Source organism: Hoplias malabaricus, chromosome 6 (genome assembly GCF_029633855.1).
Source record: "Hoplias malabaricus isolate fHopMal1 chromosome 6, fHopMal1.hap1, whole genome shotgun sequence".
Lineage (NCBI taxonomy): Eukaryota > Metazoa > Chordata > Actinopteri > Characiformes > Erythrinidae > Hoplias > Hoplias malabaricus.
This window is the reverse complement of record NC_089805.1, coordinates 37,113,917-37,137,721: the sequence shown is the minus strand read 5'-3', so window position 1 is coordinate 37,137,721 and position 23,805 is coordinate 37,113,917. Positions and strand designations below refer to the sequence as shown.

Genomic DNA, 23,805 nt, shown 5'->3' with positions numbered 1-23,805 from the left:
CCAATCGGAGTAGGGGAGGGCGGGACTAGTTTGTGAACGAAACCCTTCTCCAAATTCTATGAAAGTTCTAGAAAAACAAAATCCCGGACATTTTTTAAGTCTAAAAAGGAGGACATGTCCAAGTAAAAGAGGACGTCTGGTCACCCTGTCCATTTGGAGGAAAAAACTACACATTCAACAGCACACTATAATGTGGGAGCTGAAGGACCCCCTGTATTTTTCACTTTGTGTCTCCTGACACATAAAAGCTCTTTTCCCAGTTGCCCGTTGCTCTAGTCCTGAGGTTCCAGTTTTATCGTTCTTAGTGTTTTATCTTCCAACATGTCTTTGGAAATGAAGAGTAGTAACAGTGTTTGTGCTCCTTCGCTGCACTAACAGCCTCTACACTTGTGGGACAGCTTTACACTGGACTACTGTACATTTATGATAGCACTTAGCCGTATGAGATTCATGTTTTCGTAAACATAAAGTTTTCCCAAACATACTGGATAGTGTTCCTTCAAGATCAATCACTCCACAGCCCAGTGCTGCGGTCTTTATACCCACTTGGTTTTGGTTATTGCGTAAACAATAAATGCAGCATGATGTAAGCTAAAATAGGGAGTATGCTAATGATAAGCTAATTGGTTAGCCTCGACATTACAAGCACCCAGCGCTACCACAAACTAGCTTTGATTCCTCAGCGGCTGCCGTCACTGCTGTTAGCAGGACAGGGAGGTGAAGGCCCATTATAGGATCAAGAATTCCTCAAGAATTTCCAGTGAGGTGTTACAAATCACTTCTGCGTCTCATGCACGGACACAGACGTGTAAACAGGCTTAGCTCCAATCAGCTCACACATCAAAGAGCCACTCTCCCTTAACTCCCACAGGGAGAATGCCTTTTTTCTTCTTCTTCCCCTAACTCTCATTTCCCCCACTCCCTCTGCCATTTTTCTCCTGTGCCGAAGGCCTACTCTAGTAATGTTCCTCGCCGCATATCTCTGCCTTCATGAAAGCGCAGCGAAAAATTCTGCGACGTAGTTTGATTTAGAGAGAGAGAGTGAGTGAGGAAGGGGGAGGCAGAAAAAAAATGTAAACCATTTAGAGGAGAACTCTTTATGGAGTTTAATCCCGCGTTCCATCCCTGCAAGCTGAATTTATATCCCGCATTAGCTATCATCACGCTGGAGTATTGCTCTTCTTCTCACTCTGTGAGCGTTCCAGGGCCTGACGACGGCCCTATCACTCACTCGCACACACACACACACACACACACACAGCATTATGGGTTTATCTCATCTGCCGCAGCCCGCTCGGCTCAGTCCTCCAGGCTACTTTACTAATAACGTATTCCTTATCAGGCACTCTGCACCTCTGCCTGTGATCAAAGACCCAATTAATGGAGCAGGGAAAGGTGAAGCATTCAAATAATGGAGACAGCTGTTTTTCTCTGTTTGAGAAAATCCATTTGTATTGTTATCGGCCGAGAGCAGTTCTCCAGACCCTGCTTATTTCAGGCGCTGTCTATTCTGGCAGCTTGATAAAATAAAATAAATAAATAAAATGAAAAAAAAAAAGAGGCCCGCGATGTGCCTTGCTTGGAGAACGGCAGAAATATCTCTCGTTTAAACTCCTCCCAGGCTTTATCAACATCTAAGGGCTCATAAAGAGAGATCAAGGGAGGACTGGACACGCTTCACGACAGACCTCGCTTTAAAATTGTTTCTCCCTGTCTCCAAAGGGCAGATTTTTCTTCCTCCTGAAGGAGCCTGAGCCATTATGAAATATGGAAGTTAATTGTGATGGTGTCCAGGCTTGAGCCAAATGCCACATTTACAAAGCTGTGCACCAGGCCCGGCCTAATTGTCGTGTTAAATGTGTTGCCCTGTCAGTGCTGTCACCTTTGCGAAGACTGGGAATATTAACGTTTCACACATTAGGGGAAAGATGGATTGTGGGGGGGTCACAGAATTAAGTGACAAATTCAAATATAGACCTTCCCCTCTAATAGCCTCCTCTTAAGGAGGGCGTTTAAAAACCCATGGTCATTATGAAAGGTGGACAAAAGCCTGCTGTCTTTGGCATAGCTGTTACTGCTCAGGCGTCCGGCTGAAGATATACAGTATGTATTTGTTCATTATCACCATTATCACCAGAGACTGCTCTAAAGAATGGGGGGTCACACATTGGGAGGTAAGTTTAAAGACACACCCGGTGCTTCACGCTTTAATGACCTTGCTTCGTCTTATTTTTCACGTCTGTGTAAAATTTCCTGACCCTTGTGCAAGTCAAATTTAGTCACAGTGTGTAGAGACTTCAGCTAAGTGCGGTTCAACTGCAGGCATTTTCTGTCCTTTTTGTCTGTTTTCTTGTGACTACCTGCTTTCAGTTCCCACTTTATTGGAAGCTCCACTTTACTCAAAAACGGTAGACCACCTGCTGATGCACAGTTTGCATTATCCATTTTCTAGTCTTTCATTAAAGATGAGAAAGGATGCAACACAGCATCTGATACACTCCTAGCAGCACAACACGCTTTCTGTGTCAGTGTCCCTCCCTGCTTTGTTGAGAATGGTCCATATTTACAGAAATACTCTCTGCTCAACAGAGGTCACGTGGTCAGATTTTACCAGTGATGAATAGGGGCATCTTACTGTGAACAGTGAGTCTGAGGTTCAGCTCATTAAGTGGACAGTCACTAACTGGGGCGGCACGGTGGTACAGTAGGTAGTGTCGCAGTCACACAGCTCAAGGGACCTGGAGGTTGTGGGTTCGATTCCCGCTCCAGGTGACTGTGAGGAGTGTGGTGTGTTCTCCCCGTGTCCGCGTGGGTTTCCTCCGGGTGACTGTCTGTGAGGAGTGTGGTGTGTTCTCCCTGTGTCCGCGTGGCTTTCCTCCTGGTGCTCGGGTTTCCTCCCACAGTCTAAAAACACACGTTGGTAGGTGGATTGGAGACTCAAAAGTGTCCGTAGGTGTGAGTGTGTGAATGAATGTGTGTGTGTCTGTGTTGCCCTGTGAAGGACTGGCGCCCACTCCAGGGTGTATTCCCGCCTTGCACCCAATGATTCCAGGTAGGCTCTGGACCCACCGCGACCCTGAACTGGATAAGCGCTTACAGATAATGAATGAATGAATGTTTGACAACTGAGACTAATTTAACAACAGGAATCAAGTAGGTTTAGGCATCATTCACATTGTCTTAAACTCTCAAATGTAGTTGATTAGCCAAGTGATTAGCCTGAAGGGACATAACTCATCATGTTTACTGAAACACACTGTATTGTGTTCAAACTATTTGAGATTACTTTACAATGTGTTTGAATTGAGTCCCATTAGGTGTTAGCTGTATAACCAAGGAAGCAATAGCATGTCTTAACGCAGGAGTGAGGAACTGAAGGATGGTGGCCTGGTGCTTGAACAGAAAAAAATGGGTAAAATCCAACACAGTCTACATTTGATATTTAATCAAACCATCCATTTAAAAAGTCAAAGTCAAACACAACTCATAAGCTTTAGTGCAGGTATTAACATATTTATTACACAGTAAAGAGTACAACAATACCAGAATCATACTGCAAAGATTCACAGACTGACAGACCATTGATTATAGCCCCCAAAACAAATCCAAAAAAAGAAAGAAAGAAAAAAAAAGAAAAATAAACCAAAAACAAAAGAAACAGAGTAAACAAGAAACCACAGTTTTGACAGAGTAGACCCAAAAGCTCAAGAATATACTGACCAAGTGTGATGAAAGGGCACACCCCCAGTGTCAGTCTACCATTAACCTGTGGTTCATGTTTCAATTAAGTATTGCACAACAACTTTCATTTATTTTCATTTTTTTTTGTCCTTTTTGTTTTTCACAATAAAAATTTCCTTAGCGCCCTAAACCCACCCCTTTCCTGTTCCCACCCGAATAATCTGTTTGCTCAGTTTCCTCTGGCCCTTCCTTTAGCCAAATATTTCAATCGCTTTACAAATTCCAAAATGCATGTACATCTCCCTCCCCCATTTACACATTGGCAAAACAGGCATGCGCAAAAATCACTAGCCTTCATCTTTTATCCTTTTTTCCCCCCAAACACACCTCAAGTTTAGTATGAGTCTAGAACATGAACCTAAACGACACTGACAAGCGGTCTAGCGTTTTTCTTAACAACAGAGGGGGGAAAAAAGGTGGAGGGAGAGAGAGAGAGAGAAAGAGAGAGAGAGTGGGGGGAGGAGAGGAATATATCACATATCTCACTCGACCACTTCTTGAATTAAACTGTATATCAAATGGAATCAAAACTCTGAAATCATTTTTTCCCGCTTTGATCTTTTACAAATCAAACTGAGCGTGATCTGCGTGTGACAAGCATAAAGGAACGTAAAAAAAGTTTTTTTTTTTCTTTTTCAGCATATTCATTCTATTCATTAGGTTTTTTTTCTTCTCTTCATGAGGTCTGCATTGTTACCAAGTAAGTGATATGGTTTCGCAGCTGTATGAGCTTTTAACTTTGGATTTTAGTCCTGTTCTCGCGTGCCCATTTGGTTTGACTAGACCAGTTTCTGCTCAGCGACTGGTGCTCTAAACATGTCCTCAGAGGTAGAGTGAGACTTTTTGCCACAGAGGAAAATAGATCGTAGCAAAACAGACAAAGTGGAGAGAGGGAAGGAGGAGAAAGAGCTTTCTGGTTATTTCTTTATCAATACTTATTGTTTGTTTTACCCAGTTTTACCCGGTGGGCGGGGCACACCGACCTAACCACTGCTGACCAAGGAAAACTGTGAACTTACAGTGTGAACGTCTTCTGATCAACAGTCCAGTAGAAATGCTCTAAAAGACAAGGAACGAAGCCTGTTCACACCGACCTGCATTAAACATTCCTTCTGGAAAGTTACTGTTTTGGAGATACGTGTTGTTTTTGGACACAGACAGTTTACAGTAGAGCTTACAGACAGCTTGGCTGTCACACAGCTTCTGTGATGTGAACAGGTGTCTGACACCTTTTTTCTTGTTTTATTTTTTGGATTGTTTTACCTCAGTGAGTCTAGAGAGAGAAAGAGAACAAAAGGGAGGGATAGAGAGAAAGCCCAGAGACAGCTCAGATCCAGCCTTTCTCCAAGACGTTTAGCACCATGGTTTCGGGGAGAGCTCTCCCAGTGCTGAGAGGGGGATAAGTGCTCCTAAAGCGCCCCCACCCACTCCACCTTCTTCCCAAGCCATTGACGAGGTTTTGTTTTGTTTCATTCCTTTCGTTTAGGTTCAGGCATGCGGTTTTAAACATATTTTTTTTTTCAAATATTACATGGCTTTACTGTATCAAATGTTTGGATATGTTCTCCGTTAATATGTGCTGCTTTAGCGGGAATATTCCCCGTCGCCCCCGTTACCTCCCACCCTTCTCAGGGGGAACGTTCCTGCCGGCTAAAGCTGATGAAGTGAACATGCACCCATCTCTGACTGAAGAATGTGGCTTTAAGAAAGGAGAAGCTCAGTATTAAGATGGGGATAGATCAGAAAGAGTTGGTTTGTGCCACTTTCTCTATTATTGCTCATTAGGTTGGACCACCCTCCTATAAACGTTCAGCCTTTTGCTACACTGGCTCTCAGTGGCTTCGTCTCTGTGCGAGCTGAGCAGGGCTGGTCTTGGCTCTGGACAGGAGAGAGTTAAAGGTTTTCATATGGAAACGTTACTGAAGATGGTTTCCCCTGATGAACACTCGGATAAAACAAAGAATAAGTCACGGTGTATTTGAGTGAATCTCTTTTTTTTTTTTTTTTTTTTTTTTTTTTTTTAATTTTTTTTTTGTAAGTTTTACATATTGGATAAAATCAGGTTTTGGTCCTTCTTGTCTGTCTTTGGCTGTCTTCCATGTTAATTCTTTTTGTAATACTGTGTAACCTGGTGCTTTGCAGTGTTAAAGCTTGTCTGTTTACACCTCTGCATTTGGAAAGTTAGTTTCTTAGTGTATTTTTTTTTTGTACATTTTTTTTTTCATATAAAAAAAAGAAACCGACATATACTACAACGTTCAGTAATGTGCATGCACTGTAATTATTCAAAGCAAAAGTTATGACTTTTCCGCTATCGTGTTTAGAACAAAGAAACATTTCTAACGTAAAGCAGGTCGTGATACTATTTTTCCTTTTTTTTTTTTTTACAGAAAATAAAAAGTCACGAAGCACTAGAGAGGAAAATCTGTGAAGTAAGGCTCTCTACCGAGAAACTTGAAAAAGAAGCATGCCGAGAGGAACTTTGTGACAGTGCAAATACATTTATGTACGTCCCATGTACAAAACATTTATGTTAGCATTCCGTGTAACATGCTAGTTCTCAGAAAAGATCGGAGTTAGACTGAAGCAGCAGCTCTGAGAGATAGCTTTTGTCTTCTTTTCGAGGACAAAATGGGAAAAGCATCTTTTTCTTCTTCTTAAAGAACAACTAGGAAACTACCACAAACACTCACAAATAGGAAAGCAGCTCAAGATAGTTTGTTATTTCGCACCAGCTAGAGAGGGATGAGCCTAAAGGTATGACTGTGACCTGTAAATGCATTATCACAACTGTCCAACACATATACAATAAATAACCATTGGTGACAGTACAGGACACAAACGTTCAACACAATGAAAGTCAAGAGTTGGGGAAAGAAACAGAAAGAGAAACAGAAATAGAAGGAGGACTGATGGTGGGGCTGGAGCTGGGCAGGACGAGGGGGAGTCTGGACGGGCCCTTGGTTCCTGACAGTCCTGCTCGGGTGGCCGATGACTGTTTGGGAGCTGACGGAACACGTTCGGGACGGGACCCCGCTGCGGTGTGGGACGTTCTGCCAAACACACAAGCTGCTCAGTCCTCCGTGTCTTTACATTCCTCTGTGAAACAGACTTTTATTTCTCAGACCATTGACCTGGATATGATCAAAATGTCTCACAGAAGTTTCCGAAAAAAGCGAGGGATGAACATCTGTGTTCCTTTACAATCTGCTGCACATCTGCACACTGTGCTGAGGGTCTGCAGAGTTCAGTAAGTTACCCGCAGATGCTATCCATCTTCCACTCCGCGGTGTCCTGCCCTTATGCCTTTCATGGCATGTCCACTGCGTTTGTCGAAGAATGTTGTCTTTTGTTTTTTTCACGTGTGTGTGTCTCTGTTCACAACATCTATGTAGTAATTCCTTGGTTTGTAGTTTGGTAAAGTGTCTTTCAATGAGGTCAACTAGTTTCATATCCCAGCTACTGGAGAATGGGAGGATCACTGATAAAAACAAATAAACAACAAAGAAACAAACAAATAAAATAAAATAAAATAAATCAATGGGGAGGTCAAAATGTGCTCATCCAGAGGTCTCAGCTGTCTACTCGGTTTCTTTTCTTCTATTTACAGGAACGTATGAGAGCGACGACGACGACAGTTCACGTTAACGACAAAAGTCAATAGTAGCTATAGGAACAATAAAGGACACTGAGAATTTTTAAAACAAAGAATATCTTTGCTTCCTCTATCATGGCAAGTCAATATGACCCGATATGGACCTCCGGTGGGTGATCGATCTGGAACCTTGTCTCTTGTCTTTGTTAGCATGTCAGCATTACCATCTTTGAGCGAGCGAGGCAGAGAGAGGGCAGTCCCAGTGGGCTGTGGATGTGTGAGGTGGTCTCTGGCTCTAGCGTGGTGCAGGCTCTATGGTGGAGGGAGTGCCTGGCGTGGCTGAGCGAGGTGTGGCAGCAGAGGGAGTGTCTGCAGGGCTGCCGGCGCCACTGCTGGGTGTGGCCGAGGAGCTGACAGTGGCTGGGGTCTCCCCCTGCTGCTGGGCCTGAAGAGTCTGGCCACACACATGGTGGTGTTTCTCCCAGTCTTTGTGCTGGCAGAAGGAGCCGCAGTAACGCGCCGTGTTGCAGCCGCTGCAGGTTTCACTCGCCTTGCGCCCACAGTTCCAGCAGCTCTAAAACGAGCGGGCACAGGTAGAAGGTCAGAGTTATGACATGCTTAGATCAATATTCTATTTTACTGGTGCTCGGTCTATAAAGTGAAAGAATGACACCGTGGAGAAAATCAAGTAGATGTTGTAAAGCTTTAATAATTCTTATATCTCTCACTTTAAAATCCACAGCACAAAAACCAGGCGGGAAAATTTTAATACAGCAACCCATTTATATTTTAGAGTTTCTACAAGAATTCTAGCTTAGTTCTAGTCCTATGAAATATGACAGCCTTGAAGGTGAAGACGTGGTAACAGGGAGAAGAACTGCCTCTCTGTGGAGTCATGTGACCGTATTCTACATGGCAGGACGCGAGGACACATTTGTTAAAGGTTAACTCCAAAAAAGGCAGATCCCAGCAGTACTCCAGTTCCAAGGGCCTCTCTGTGTTTGTCTTCAGGCCAAATAAGAGCAATTATGACAAAGTTCTGAATGTGGAGCAGAAACAGGAAGCAGGAGTTATAAACAGCTACCGACGCGATCCTCGGGGGACACGTGTGCATAAACACGGCTCACGCAATTAAACTCAGATGTGTGCTGCGTTTCCCCCACTAACTGATTAAATGAGCCGAACCCCCACTGCGCTCAGTAACAGCTCGCTTCTTTCCCTAATATCCTCACTGACCAATCAGTGCCACCTTCAGCATCGAAACGTCTCGTTCGTTGAGAGGAAGGACAGGTCCTGCCTCAGGTGACAAATACCAGGCTGTCTCCTTCGAAAAAGCACACCAGCCTGCACAAGCTACGAAAATATCTGGGACATACTTTCAGTCCATTACCCTCTCATTTACGAGTTTCCGTGAGTGAAATCACCCAGGGGATAGATTTCTGAGGACACTTTTTTATTGAAAGAAAAAAATATATATATACAGCCTCTACATTTTTGGGGAAAGCTGTACACTATTCGTTCAAACATTTCCCTGAGAATTTGATGACCATGCGAACATCATTTCAGGGACTGATTTTTGATGATTAAGCCACTCCAACACATCCCTAATGTCCAGATGAACCACACCATAGAATAGAGATCCACTGCTCAACAGCCCAAATGCTTGGGGGCTTTATACCCCTCTATTCAAGAAAACTTATGCTAATGTGCAGCTGCTACAGAATTTCTGATTTCATTTTTTGCTTTTCTGTGAAGATTACATGAGATTTAAATATCGGTGTCCACAATAGATCCACCATAATTTTAAAGTGTGTCTCCAGACATTTGAAGTTGGCGTGTAATTCTTAAGTTATTTTACCTCGCTGGAGTCCTCTTGCTGGTTGATGACTGACAGCGCATCCTCTGCCGCTTGTCTTTTAGCTTCAGCCACAGTGCGCTCCATCTTGGCACGTTCTGTGCTGATCATATCATGGGCTTTACGTTCAGCTTCAGCCACGGCCTTCTGCAGCTCAGACATGGCCTGCCTCTTCACCTCGTTCACAGCCTCTTCTGAAAGAGAAGATGCACAAACACACACACGAACTCTTTACTACCGCCGCCAGACACAGACATTGACCTACAGCAACTCACACCCACAGGATTTACACCGACACAATCTCATCCACCAAACAATCACACAACTATTTCCCTTAGAGTTATTCATTCTTAAAGTATATAATCGGCCCCAAACAACAGCAACAAAAGCAACTGTAATTATTTACTTTTCTTAATCCACCATCTCATTAAAGTGTCTTTCTGAAAACTAACTGAATGATGTTTAATTGATGTATTGGTTTGATGCAGGAGAAAACTGACAAAGGGCATTGTGGGATTAATTAGAAGCATCAATTTTCGTTTGAACATGACTGGGATTTTCTGTGTGTGATGAAGACAAGTAAACAAGGAAAAATAGGACAATCGTTTTCTTCTTGTCTCGCTTCAGAGACAATTAAATAAAATAAATAAAACCCTGGCAACACCACCTCACAAAACAGATTACAGGAAGAACTGATTTTTCACCTACAAAGCAGGAGGACCTTTTTTTTCCTGTGGACTGACACTTTACCGGTGCGTGTTGTATTGTTATTGCATTGATGCTAAATACGTTTGACACAGAAATTCATCTGAGCGGCAGGACCAGGAGATGGGTTTTTCTTGTTGTTTTCCGCATTCAAAGCCGCACCTTGTCTAATTATATATGCAAATCAGGCAATTTATATTTAAATTATGCATTTCAATTGTGCTCCCAAAGGCCCATGCTGTACAGGATATGAAAACTGGTAGGACACTGCATGGAAGGGATATGAATATTCATAATCTACTGTAAAGAGCTTGTCTCAAACAAAGGCCTGATCAGCATCTCAGTTTTTAAACACGGAACAGGTACTTTTCTCTGTGAACTCTCCAAACTTAAATTCTTTGTTAATGTCTTAATCTATTACTACTTAAAAAAATCAGGATGAATGATGTGTAAGAGGATATTTTGACACAGTTGCTGTAGAAAACATTTCTAATACTGTGCTTCACTAAATACAATTCATTTTAACGTTGGTCAAACAGTCGAAATCAATGCTAAAGATATGCTCACGATATTCTCAGAAAAACACACCATTTATCACAATGTTAGTGCCGTTTTGCCCACCTTTGTCTAACTGAGCATAAACACTGTTCAGCCAAAGTGCCTTGATGTGTCTGAGAGCCTAAACTGTTATGAATTAGAGTGTTACGTAGATGCCTCCTGAGTAAGAGAAGTAGATGATCGTGGTCACACAAACCCTCCTCCTCAATCATAAATATGATTGCAGTGTGATTGCAATGTGGGATTGCAAAACGGGGACCAATTTTCATCCGGACTGGACTGGATTGTTAAACCGCGGTGGTTTGGTGCATGGCGTCCTCCGTTTGATGGGCTGAGGTCACGGAATATGAACTATGTTCCCTGATACATTTTGCTGTGATTATATTCCACTGTTCGGATGGAATTTCAATCTGCAGAGATTCGTGCCGGGTGGTACTGCTGCGCCGTGATGGCAATGCCTCAGCTAAAATGGAGACCAGGAGCACAGCTCATAAAAAAACTGAACGAGATTAGCTAGATTGTCCTTATGAGGCCTTCAATTAGACTGCGGAGCAAAGACGCCAACTGCTTCAGCAGATGCCTTTAAATGAGCAGAAGCCAGTGTAAACAAGCTCCTGTTACAGTATCAATCATCTGTCATAGTTCACCCAGATCACCTACACTTTAAACAAAGCCTTTTAATCACGCTATCTATTTTTTAACTGACGCGCAGATGAAATGGTGCCGCAGAGAGGGGGGAGTCAGCCAGTTCTTCTGCTCTAATAGCAGGAGTAGTGCTTTAAGTGCTCTAAAGCCTGGGAGCACTAACCCTCTCAGATCGCTTGCTTTATGATCTAACGTCACCGCTGGAACGTTTACAGGAGCTCGGCTACAATAAAGTCTATCTCTGAACCTCTCACTGTAAATGCCCACACACTGTTACGGAGAAAAGACTCCACTGCTCACAAATGAAAAAAAAAAAAATAATAAAAAATTCCAACAGTCAGAGAATATTCCAGAGATCTGGGAGTGTTCTAGAGCGCAGCGTGACACGAATTCCAGTGTGCTGACTGTGTGATAAATTGACTAAAAAGCCCCTTATTACAATGGGCTATAAAATGACCCAAATGACTTCTCCTCAAATTTCCCTGCAAATGTGAGAAGAGCGAGCGGGGGGCTGGTGGGCACAATAACAATAGGACAAAGAGAGCTTATTCACCTGCTTTCTTCCAGATCTCTTCGGGAACGTAGCCGGATACTGGCCTGTGGAGCAGCTCCCGGTGGATCTCTGACACACAGAAAGAGGAACAGGCCCTTCTGTTATAACTCACCTCAATAAATCATCTCACTGCGGCACTTTGGAAATGTACAGAACTGTGCAAAATCAGAGGCCGCTTTTCAGTTAGATATTCTTAATAAAATACTTGAGATGAGGAACCACTGCGAATTCAGCGAATGATTTGAAGACAGGACTCGAATATGAAAGACCATCCCTGTACTTAAAGCTTCCCTGTTTGAGAAAATCAGCATCTAAATTTATTCCATCTTTTCAAACAATATGAAAAGGATCTGAAGGTGTCTGAAAGGATGTGGAGCTTTCCAGAAGACAAATGGCTGAGGAACAACTCTGACAAGCTTCTGGCGTTCAATGGACGACAGACTGGCCACCCCAGAGTCCAGACATCAACATCACTGAATATGTCTGGAATTACTTGGGTTATAAAAAGCAGAAAAATCCTTCAACCTCTAAGAGTCAACAGATGTATCTGAGGAACTGAAAGCATGACTACTGCAAAGAGAGGAAGCTGTAATAAAGAATAATAAATATTATTTATTTTATGTGGCTGCTTTGACTGGAAATGATATAAAAGTGATATCTTCCACTTGCACAGTGCTATATCCTACACAGTCCTTACACAACGGCGGTAAGTGATTTCATCTGAACTGTAAACACTCCTCTCAGTGTCCCGCAGTTCGGCCAGTTATGTTGGGCAGTGTGGGGTGTTAGGACGGTGGTTATATTTACCTGTAGGATTGCTCTCCTGGCTAGCTGGACTCTGCTGCCTGGACTGACTACTGCTGCTGCTGGAGCTCTTCTTCAGGTCCTCGGCGTCACTGTAGCGGCGGATCCAGTAGTTGAGCTCCTCGCGGTCAGCCTCCTGACACCTCCTCAGCACTGTCAGAGAGCGGCGCGTCTTCTCCACCATGTCCATGATGCAGTTCAGCAGCTGTGGACCACACACATGCTGAGTACAACAGCACAGGGCAAACAATACCAAGTTAGAATAAATATGAATGTAAATTACAGGGCTCTAGTAAGCTAATGTTTTGTGATGATGGTGAAATTCATGAGGAGGTCAGACCCTCCGGCTGTTAGTAGAGCTGCTAATTGCTACTTTGCTGTTGCTAATGGTAATGCTTTACATGGGTCAGAAAGGATGTGGCTCGGTTTCAAAATAACACTATATTTGTCATGTGGAAACTGTCACTGTCATTTCCAAACCAGGGGACATTCGCTATTTTTGAATGAAAAGGCCCACAAAAATATTCCACAGTTACAGACATTAGTATACGAACGACAAGGTTTTGTTACGACAATAAAATACAGGAATATGCACACACACATAAACACACATTCCAAGCATTTTCAATCAGAGCTGGTGTTAGTAGATGACACATTAAATCACTACCTAGCGCTCACTCACAGACACACATACATACACGTACGTGCTTTGAATAGTAATAAAAATGTTATTACTTTTCTTACATGGTCAAGGTGCTTCCACTCCTCGGCCCATTCTCTATCTGTGAGTCTGTGATCAATGACCTCCTCCTGACGTGTGCCCCCATGCATCCCTGAGAAAGAGAGAGAGAGAGAGAAATGGAAGGAGATCAGAGTGAGAAAGAACCAGACTCATTACTATTTGTACCATGATTTCCCATTTCTCCAACTGGCCCCTCAGCAGTGGAATCATTTCGGAGACCCTTCTGTTTCAGGGCTATCACTCAGACCCTTTATGACACTCGCCATCTCTCACACACACTCACACACTCTTCATCGCTCACACACTACCCACCCCTGCTATACTCTCATTCTTCACTCTCCCTCCTCAGTACTGGCCTGTGGGCACAGTTTCTCTCTTGGTGGAATTAGGCCTGCCAGGCTCAGATATATCTCATTCATACATCACAGAGGAGCACGCTTCTGTATTTTTAGCACATTTTAGCCCTATTTGGATGTGATTTGTCAAGCTAGTATAGTGTATATATATATGCCGCATATCAGTTTTAAACTATGTTCCTTTTTCCAAATGTGGTTTGCACGATTTAATTTCCACAAGAATATAGAAGATAGGAGGCAGTGCCGGAAATCTCTCTGTTACAGATCCTACTTATATCTACATCCTCACATTTCAGAGTTTTATTTCATTTTCCAATATACGACAGTTTCTTATGAAATAGCTGTTACAGCAGATAGTTTCACAGCTGATTTGTACGACGGAGTTTTAGGGCCACAGCTTCGGAAAAAAAAAAAAAAAAAAACAAGATTCCGAGATTTTTTCTCAGAATTATTCAGAGATTTTTTCTCAGAATTATTCCGAGATTTTTTCTCAAAATTATTCAGACATTTTTTCTCAGAATTATTCCAAGATTTTTCTCAGAATTATTCCGAGTTTTTTTTCTCGGAATTCTGACTTTAATCTCGGAATCTTTTTTTTTTTTTTTAACGCTCTGGCCCTAAAACTCATAGATTTGTGATCAATCATTTGTTAGAAATAAGCATCACTATTCTGCTGACTTGGATGTGTGGTATGATTTGATTGTAATAATATTCAATGAAATCTGCTTATATTTGGGATAAAATGAAAGTCTATTTATGAAAGAGAAAACCTTTAAAAATTGTTACATTTTTTCCCCTATCCTCTGATTCTTTTTACATACTGTGTTTATACTGGTGTACAGCGTGTATTTCTAAACATAAATCATATGGAATCATTTCCTAAAGAACTTTCATCAAATCCAATCCTAAAATCTGAAAACATTAGGCCCCAGTCAAAGCATACCAAGGGTCCGTGGGCGTTCACGGAGTTCGCGATGGTTTGGGTGGCGATAGCTATCTCTGTAGTGGTGGGCGATGGCCATGTCGTCCAGGCGGTAGTGCTGAGGAGGGGGTGCAGGGGGGTGGGGCAGGCCATTGGGCTGGTAGGACAGGCCGTTCGAGGGACTAAAGCGCTGACCAGGGCTGATGGTGCAGGGTCTTTTACTCGGATGCTCCGGGTGTGGTGGCTCTCTCTCAAAGCCGTTCTCTTTGGTTCTGGAGAAAGGAAAGGAATGAGAGGAGGATTGGAAGGTTAATGGAGAGGGAAAAGAGGAGAAGGAGTTTTTTTCACTACTGAATGTGTCTGAAACCTCCTTTTTGTTCCTTACACTGTTCATTAAATTGATGACACTGTGTGTCCTTGTTGAGAATATATCATTATTGCTTCAAAAAATGGTTCCTCTAGTGTAAAACTGTATGCAATCCTTCGTGCTAAGAGCATAGTTTGTCTAGTGTTGAGGGCACATATGAATCTGTTGAAACGGCTCCTGAGGCAGTGCGGATTTCTAGCACTGAACATCACAGCACTTTACAGCCAGAGACGGAGAGAGCTGTACTCGCACTATAAAGGATGTTTTGATGGACTGTGTGGTCTGAAGACCTTAAAGTGTGTTTGCTCACAGGAGTCAAAGCACACTTGACACTCGACCCTGCACAGCTCTGCTGGGCTGAAACCCCTGGAGCTTTGTCACAGAGATGTCCTTCACTCCATTCATGTGTCAGTGCTTGACCATGAGTAAAGTGTGCACTTGTTCAGGTACATGCAGGTGTGTGTATGTGGGATGTTACCATGTTCTAAAGGTTCACCTCCACATAAGGAGGCGTTCTTTGTCGCAACACAAATAAACAGAAATCCAAATGCTTGTCTACTGTATTCCATGTGCTCCACAAAGCACCCCCCCTCCCAACATATACAGCTCAGCTTTTTCCAATTCTGTTTTTCCTTGCAGTGTTCAAAACATGGGAAAAATCTTCCTCTTCAGTGGTTACCACAAAAACACTATATTCCATACACAAAATATGCCCAAAACTTCAACAATGTGTTCAGTTACTTACAGGTGTTCAACTAAAATAACAAAAGGTTCAACTGGGCATACACGACTTTTAATATTGCCAAAGAACATCATTAAACACAATGGGATACTCTGGAGATCACCTCAACCAATACTCAGTGTGGGCTATAAAACACCCCAGCATTTCACTATGAACAGTAGAACTGTCTTCTCTGATGTAATGAGTCAGAGTGACATTTATGATTTAATATATCAACTAATTAATTCATGGCTGAGAGCAATCAAAACCTCACCGAAGTTTTCCAGGATATAATCTAGAGCCTTGAGGCTCTTATAGCAGCAGACAGTTTTGTCATTGCATAACTCCAATTAACATGTTCAATAAGTCCTCTAGCTTTAAACATAGCTCAGCCAATCAGATTTCAGAATCGCATCTACCTATATGTAACTGATCAATTGCTTGTGCTCTGTTTAGTCCAACTAATGGCTAACCTCTAACTAACAATGTCCGGTTACTGGTCAATGAAATGTGCCACAGCTTACATCCCCAATAGAGACCGACTGAAACGGAATGCTCTTATTTTCCTTACGTTTTCTAAAAAATGAACATTTTATAAACACAACATTCGCCTGAGGTATTGCAGTAAAACTCTCAAAAGCAGCAAAATAATTTATTAATTTCAGACAGAGCACAAAGAAAATGTCATCTTTCTCTACATCTCAGACATTTCTGTTGTATCACCAGAGATTCACTGAATCTGCGCCAAGCTCATTTAAATTCCAGCGCTTTTTTATTTCACGTATATAGAAGCTGTGCAGCACAATGGAATATTTTATTCAAATAGGTGTCCTCAAACATTTCTCTTCTAAATGAAGAGAAAAAAGCACTATGCATGCATTCTGGGGAGCTCTCTCTACTCTGGAGGCGTACTTCCCGAGCCCTTTGATATTAATCAGACTGTAGTGACCCTACATTGTACGGCATGATTAAGAACGGCGTAGATCCCATTCAAATTCCAATATCATGTTTGCGCTTCTCTCTGCTCGTAGTGTGGTGAGGCGAGGCGTGCAGAGCTAAGCAGAAACAGAAGCGCTTAGCCAGCCAGATGGGAACTCTGCCTCATCTGTATGTGTTATCAGCCATTCCCCCAGGCTCACCTCGCCAGGCTTTAGAGTTCCCACAAATATGCAGGTATTACAGAAAAAAGGCAAAGGAAGACTGCATGCTTGGAGCCCGTAGCTACAGGGAGGTGATATGTATTAATATCAGATCCTGTTTTTTAATATTAAAAAAAGTCAATTTTATTTATTTATTTAGCACTAAAAAAATAGAAAGCCATCACCTCTTGGGAGTGCTTTTCATATTCATATTAAAGCATGTTATTTATTAAGTTCTATAACTTTTTATCATACTGCAGATGCACACCTAAGGGTATGGCTTGACTGTATTAACCCTAACTGTCCTGCACAACTCATTGCCCCTTCAGTAGACTGAATAATGGCTCTTCAGTATAGGTCCAAACATATGGACACTTCCAAGCACTCATAGACTGTGTTTTTCTATCCTCTCCAGATGTGCTCATCCCAGACTCTCCCACTTCAGAAAGCGAGGTTCTGCCTCATTAAAAAGGACTGCAGAGAAAGTCGATGGTGCATGACGCTGCAGTACACAGAATGGCTCACAGTGCTCCCCAGCAAAGAGTAACCTAGCTCATCCTTAAACATGAACCTGGGAAATGCTGTTATAAATGTGCTGTCAAAACAGCATCGGTTTCCACCAGTAGAACTGGAGCATTTGATGTCGTGCCATGTTCCCTATCACTGTACAAAATATGCACAGCTCCTTTCATGTTGGGGGCATTTGTTAGATACTGGATGAGGCTGTTCACACAAAGATCACACTGATCAACCATAGATAACGAAATGATAATTAAATGATGATGAACAGACCACGTAGATATGAGAGATTTGGTGGTGTCAGGCTTTTTTGCCTCCTACGTTCGGTCACCACCTGCTCACTTTTATTACAGCAATAAAGGACAGTCATTTATAAAGACAAATACCATCATGTAAAGATAAAGATGGGAAGCCACCATCACTTCCTTTATTACCAGGTGTGAGTACACAGATCTACTCGACTTGTTTACAATACTGAAGGATCTGTACTTTCTTGAGCACAGGCCATTTACTTCAACTCAAGAAAATTACTAGTAAAGCAACATACATTTTACTATTAAGTTGTTGTACTTTTACTAGATCTGTGCTTTTACTTGGATCCGTTATTTTACCCAAGTACTGAAATAGTCTACTGTTCATTACGCCTGAGCCCCGGCAGTGCAGACTGACCTGTCTGGTGTCCTCCTCTTGCCGTTCTCGTTGACGTCCAGCAGCAGCTCGGAGGAGTCGACAGGGGATGTGATGCTGGTGTCCAGCAGCAGCTGCTCGTGCTGGGCCAGGTACTGCGCAGGGTTCTGCTTGGCCAGTCGAGCGCAGTGCAGCAGCTCCCTCTGCAGTAAGGGCAGGTTGGCCTGTAGGGGGAGATAGCGCTCAGCTCTGGCACTGCACCAGTCACACAAAGACGGCATGTCACAATGCACTTGGCCACATTCCAGGGTTTTTTACAAGCATTGTTTACCCATTACAGTGATTGTGGGGAAGCTCTTTGGAGGTAAAATGTGCGGAGCCACAGGCCTCACTTTGGTGCTTTCTTGCTCAGCGTCGTCTTGCCTGTGACCCGAACTGTGCATTAGTGCTTTCAGTCTCTCTACTGCCTGGCACCAGGGCATGTAAAAATCACAGTCAACATGGAAAGTGCCATCTTCAAAGCAGGTGGTTTAAGAGTGGCCAGCATTATCTCGCTTTCTCTCTCATTTCCTCCCTGTCCCTTCTCTCTCTCTCTCTCTCTCTCTCTGTCTGTCTCTCTCTCTCTCTCAGTGCTGATTACTAGGAGGTGAGCTGGCTTTCTCCAAAAAGCACTTGGAGGCTTTGCCACTTCAAAGCGGCGTGAAAGAGGAGCATTTTTACGGCAGATGAAAGGTTTTCATAACTCCCCATCCAGAAAACAGTGTGGGCATTACAGCAGCCAAACAGCATATACGCCAAATGTGCAAAGCACTTTCTCTTTCTTTCTTTTGCTTTTTTCTTTTTTCTCTTTCTCTCTCTCAGTAGGGAACCACAACACACCGTTTCATGAACATCAGGCCTGCTATGGGCAGTGTACTGGACAGACCAATAAATATTAATGGAGAACATACTCTTAATTCTCTCCCAAATCCAATATGTTTTTTGTTATATTGGTTGAAAGTGAAGGGACTCTATCAAGGGTCTATTATGGCAACTAAACTACAGTGGTGATGGTGACACGAGGCTGAAAAGGCAGCCCCTGGTCACTGACTGGTTGAGCTAATGGTGCGTTAAGAGCTTACGATGGTAATTACCAGAGGGGAGAGAGATTGCTTTGACTCCAATGACCTCAGACTTTCATTAACTGGAGGTCATCACAATTAGTGACAGGTCGCCCTCCATGGCAGCTCATGTTGTGAATTATGTATTTGGCAATTATAGGCACAAAATGTCCACCCGCTGGACTTGAAAATGTGTTCAGAAAATGTGTGGTTTTGTTTTGCTTCATGGATGGTGTTCATCAGGCCACATGAAACATTCATAAGCTTTTCTAACTTAAATAACCCTATGTGGACATCTATAAAGACTCATACCATCAGCCTTAAATACCACTAATGCTTGTTAGTTGTAAGGGAGACTGTGCCTTATGTTAATATATACCATGATTACATTGTGTTATTATTAATACAGCAGCCATGATAGACATCCCTGTGTTGTGCTATATATTGACGGCACATGTTTTGATGGGGATATGATTTACAAAATGTATATGTGAGAAAGTGAAACAGTGTTTATAAAAGTGTTCTTATTGTGATTAAATAGTGTTTTGTTGTGGCAGCTGATCATTATATTTTATATATGTTAAGTGTTTTGAGGGCGGCACGGTGGTGCAGCAGGTAGTGTCACAGTGACACAGCTCCAGGGACCTGAAGGTTGTGAGTTCAAGTCCCACTCCGGGTGACTGTCTGTGAGGAGATTGGTGTGTTCTCCCTGTGTCTGTGTGGGTTTCCTCCCACGGTCTAAAAACACACATTTGTAGGTGGGCAGGCCACTCAAAAGTGTCCGAATGTGTGTGTGTCGCCCTGTGAAGGACTGGCGCCCCCTCCTCCAGGGTGTATTCCCACCTTGCACCCAATGATTCCAGGTAGGCTCTGGACACACCGTGACCCTAAACTGGATAAGCGGTTACAGATAATGAATGAATGAATGAATGAATGAAGTGTTTTGCCGCAGGGGGCTCTCCACTCTGATATTCCCCTCCTCGTTGCTCACTAGCAACCCAAAAATGTTTTAACTTTCACAGAATTAGGAACATATTTTGATTATATTAAGTCAATATATTAGAGTTGATTTGCATACTGCTACAGAAATCCAACTTAAGCTTTGCTGCAATAAAGCTTTAGAAATGGTTCTTATCAGTTGCCATTACATGTCCATGCAATTGTTATGTAGCCTTCCAAACGCTGCCCTGCAGTACACTATACAGTGGAACCTCTACTAACGAATGCCTATACTAATGAATTTTCCAAGGTACGAACCGAGCATTTTAATATTTTTTGCCTCCACCAACGAACCATGACTCTAGAAACGAACCCAAGCCTCCGCCGAGCCGGCGGCTGGAAATGGCCACTGACCCCAATAGGCGAGTCTCCCAGTGCGCCCAGATATCGAAATTCGTGCTAAGTTAAGCCGTATCCCCACATTCACCCGCCTAGTCTCCGTTATTCCACCCACCCCCACCTCCCGTCATACAGCCAGTGCCTGTGTTACTCCTCCAGCCAGTCGTCACCTCTCCAAGGTAGCGATGTGTAACCGCTTAAAACTTTATTTCTTTTTTATTACTGTTACCACTGTATTTCTTTTTTATTTTTAGTAACGCTACATTTATTTTTTTACTAATTTGAGAGTGTTGTAAACATATATCAGTGCAAAAAGGGTGACATTCGGGGTGGGGGCTGGAACGCATTAATTGCTTTTCCATTATTTTAAATGGGGAAAATTGACTTGAGAAATGAACTTTTCCACTTACGAACCGGGTCACAGTACGGATCATGTTCGTAGGTAGAGGTTCCACTGTATATTTATTCACACACATTCCACGGCAGCTTAATTTAATCTGTAATATGGGCTTGAGTTGTATTTAATTTTTACATTTTTTTTATCACAATCTGAGATATATTTTCTTATGTTAAGCTTGTAACAACAGAGGAACCGTTTTAGGTGCTACATAGAACCATCTATGGCACATTCTCCATCAATCTAAAGAACCCTTTCATGATGCAAAGAACCCTTTAATCGTATAAAAATTCTTCAAGTGTTCAGAGTTCTATATAGAACCATTTCCTTTAATAAGAACCCTTCTAGAACCATGGTTTTTTAAATTTTGTCTGGTATAATGATTTTCCCACATCCTCTAGTCCTACTGTAATACATATAAAAGATTCAGAATGAAACTGAAGAAAGAAACTGCTTCATAAACAATGCCTAAAAGCTCTGTGCAGCGCTCTGCCTTTGTGTGGTCCATTAGGACACAGTTAGTTGTACTAACTACAGTATCAAAGACAAACCACAAAGCAATGAGCCACATATCTGCGTAATCCTCACTTCCTCCCACTGCTAGCATGTGGTGGAACACTACTCCTGTCCTGCTGTGTACATCTCACTACACACTGGCTCTGTGCTTTGGCGAGACATGGAGAGAAATCATATTCCAGCGAAATGTAACATCTGAGAAAACAGCCATTTTCAGAAATCACACACACACACACACAAAAAAGAAAAAAAAATCCTATCAACACAAAGGCAGTCAGCTGGTATTGACTCCAGATTACATCATTAGCATGGTGCGCATTGCCCTTCCAGTAAGCACTTCTCCACAAACCCAACACTGAAGGGAGGGTCGTTAGATGACATTAGCCTAATGAAAAAACGCCTCTAATGCACATTGTTGCAGCTGCGCTTCTGTGCACTTATAAAAGCCCCTGTTCCCACAGCCATATGGTATTTGTCATTAAAGGCTCCTTTGAGGAAAAGCACTAAAATTAGATGAGAGAGGAAGAGAGAGGAAGAGAGAGGAAGAGAGAGAGAGAGAGAGAGAGAGAGAGAGAGAGAATGATGAAAAGACCAAAATAAAATAAGAGACTGAAATGAAATAGATTGTGAGAAAGAGAACAGTGTGTGTGTGTGTGTGTGTGTGTAAGAGAGAGAGAGAGAGAGAGTGAGAAAGAGCCAAAGGGAGAGAAAAAATAGAGAAAAAAGAGAAAAATGACAGCGACTGAGCTGTGAGAGGGAGAGAGAGAGAGAGAGAGAGAGAGAGAGAGAGAGAGATCATGAGAGAACAAGAGAGAGAGTGAGTGAGAGAACACAAGTTGCATCTCTGATAGCACCCCTCCTGACTGGATGTTACAGTAAGCATATGGCGTGGTGCAGGGAGACAGAGATGGGGGAAGTATCCCTGTATGCTTCCCTGCATCCGTCAGCGACCAGCAGAAGCTCTAATGGGACCAATTTCTGCGGCACAGAGCCGCCCAGGGCTGCCAGCGGACAAGACGGAACACTTGGCGTGAAAGGGCCATGTTCCGCTTTCATCGAAGGAAGGAACTGCGTTCCGTCATTCTCTCGACTAGTAAACAACCTGCACCAGTGTGTGTGTGTATGTGTGTGTAAGAGAGAGAGAGATAGACAGAAAGAGAGAATGGAGAGATGGTGAAAGGGGGAAGGGTATGAAGGTTACACAAAGAGGGAGGTGTGCTGGCGTGCTGCAGAACAGCTGTCATTTCTAAGCAGATGAGGATGAATGAGTCCAGGTTAAGAGCGGAGGATTTAGCTGTAGTCAAACAGTCGTGTGACCAGCTTATCAGTGTCGTTATACAATCAAACACTGTCAATATCAAACACTTTAACGATTCACTATATTCTTAATATGGTTTGGTACGATGTACTAATGTGGGTTTTCAGTTCCTTTTAGTACAGTAAATATTAGAGAAAGAAAATGTGCTGTGGTAAATTTTGTTATTGTTAACCTGGAGGTTGTGCGTTCGATTCCCGCTCCGGGTTGGTGTGTTCTCCCTGTGTGTGTGTGGGTTTCCTCCGCGTGCTCCGGTTTCCTCCCACAGTCCAAAAACACACGTTGGTAGGTTGATTGGCGAGTCAAAAGTGTCCTTAGGTGTGAGTGTGTGAATGAATGTGTGTGTGTTGCCCTATGAAGGACTGGCGCCCCCTCTAGGCTGTATTCCTGCCTTGTGCCCAATGATTCCAGGTAGGCTCTGGACCCACCATGACCCTGAACTGGATAAGCGTTTACAGATAATGGATGGATGGATAACTATATTAATTCCATATTTTGATGGTGTGATACACATAACGGTGTCACACAGCTGGGTCGTGGGTTTAAAACCCGCTCCAGGTGACTCTCTGTGATGAGTTTGGTGTGTTCTCCCTGTGTTTCTCCGGGTGCACCGGCTTCCAAAAACACACGCTGCGAGGTGAATGGTGTGAGTGAATGTGTGAGCGATTATTTGACCTCATTATTTTAATGAACAACTACTAGACTACATGCAGAAACTATTCTGAATAATGTAATTACGCCAGAAATCCCTTGTGCCCAGTGATTCTGGGTAGACACCGGACCCACCGCGACCTTGAACTGGATAAGTGCTTACAGATAATGAATGAATGAATGAATTGGTATTCTAGTGTGATGCAATTACCAAATATCAAATCTTCATAATGTGCGGCCATTTTTAACTTGACATTTGAAACACATTACAAAATCAAGCCTACACACAAGTGAACCCATATGTACCCATTATCCATTTATTGCCCTAACTGTTTCACTCTAAGTAGACTAAGATAAACAGGCACGAGTCATCCTGAGCTGTAATGAAATATGTATCTCAGTGACACATGGAGAGAGACCAGGGCACAGGCTGGGGTTCGTCCAGAGCAGCACAGTTGCTCATGTCGTTCTGCTAATGGTTTCAAACATACGCTGCCCTCCAACATCTACCATGTGAAGAAATCGATTACCAAACACTGGACTGAAAAACAGGGGAGCTTATTGTGCTGAGAGCCAGACCACTCTTGTTCTTTTTACACCGGGGGCTTGTGTGGGTTCACAGCCCTTATTTCCACATAA

General features: G+C 42.9%; 2 protein-coding genes across 7 annotated transcripts in view; one reads left to right on the top strand and one right to left on the bottom strand.

The window, feature by feature from the left end:
• lrrc69 (leucine rich repeat containing 69) overlaps nt 1-23,805 on the top strand; it is a 55,178-nt gene that overhangs the window by 25,800 nt on the left and 5,573 nt on the right. The window contains exon 9 of one of the 2 annotated variants that reach the window (XM_066673953.1): nt 6,132-6,720. The exons of the other annotated variant lie outside the window; for it this stretch is intronic. The gene's annotated coding sequence lies outside the window, so the exon portion shown is untranslated. Of the gene's footprint in view, nt 1-6,131; nt 6,721-23,805 lie in introns of those variants that run through there. 2 annotated transcript variants of the gene reach the window in all.
• The window catches only part of runx1t1 (RUNX1 partner transcriptional co-repressor 1), a 59,807-nt gene continuing 42,722 nt past the window's right edge, over nt 6,721-23,805 (bottom strand). For 3 of the 5 annotated variants that reach the window (XM_066673945.1, XM_066673948.1, XM_066673946.1), the window contains exons 5-11: nt 17,892-18,073; nt 14,498-14,748; nt 13,192-13,289; nt 12,460-12,661; nt 11,653-11,721; nt 9,195-9,385; nt 6,721-7,910 (exon numbers count right to left, since the gene is read on the bottom strand). In XM_066673945.1, coding sequence (XP_066530042.1) covers nt 7,632-7,910; nt 9,195-9,385; nt 11,653-11,721; nt 12,460-12,661; nt 13,192-13,289; nt 14,498-14,748; nt 17,892-18,073 — 1,272 coding nt within the window. In that variant the 3' untranslated portion in view covers nt 6,721-7,631. The remainder of the gene's footprint in view (nt 7,911-9,194; nt 9,386-11,652; nt 11,722-12,459; nt 12,662-13,191; nt 13,290-14,497; nt 14,749-17,891; nt 18,074-23,805) is intronic. The other 2 variants (XM_066673947.1, XM_066673950.1) reach the window with 2 other exon arrangements.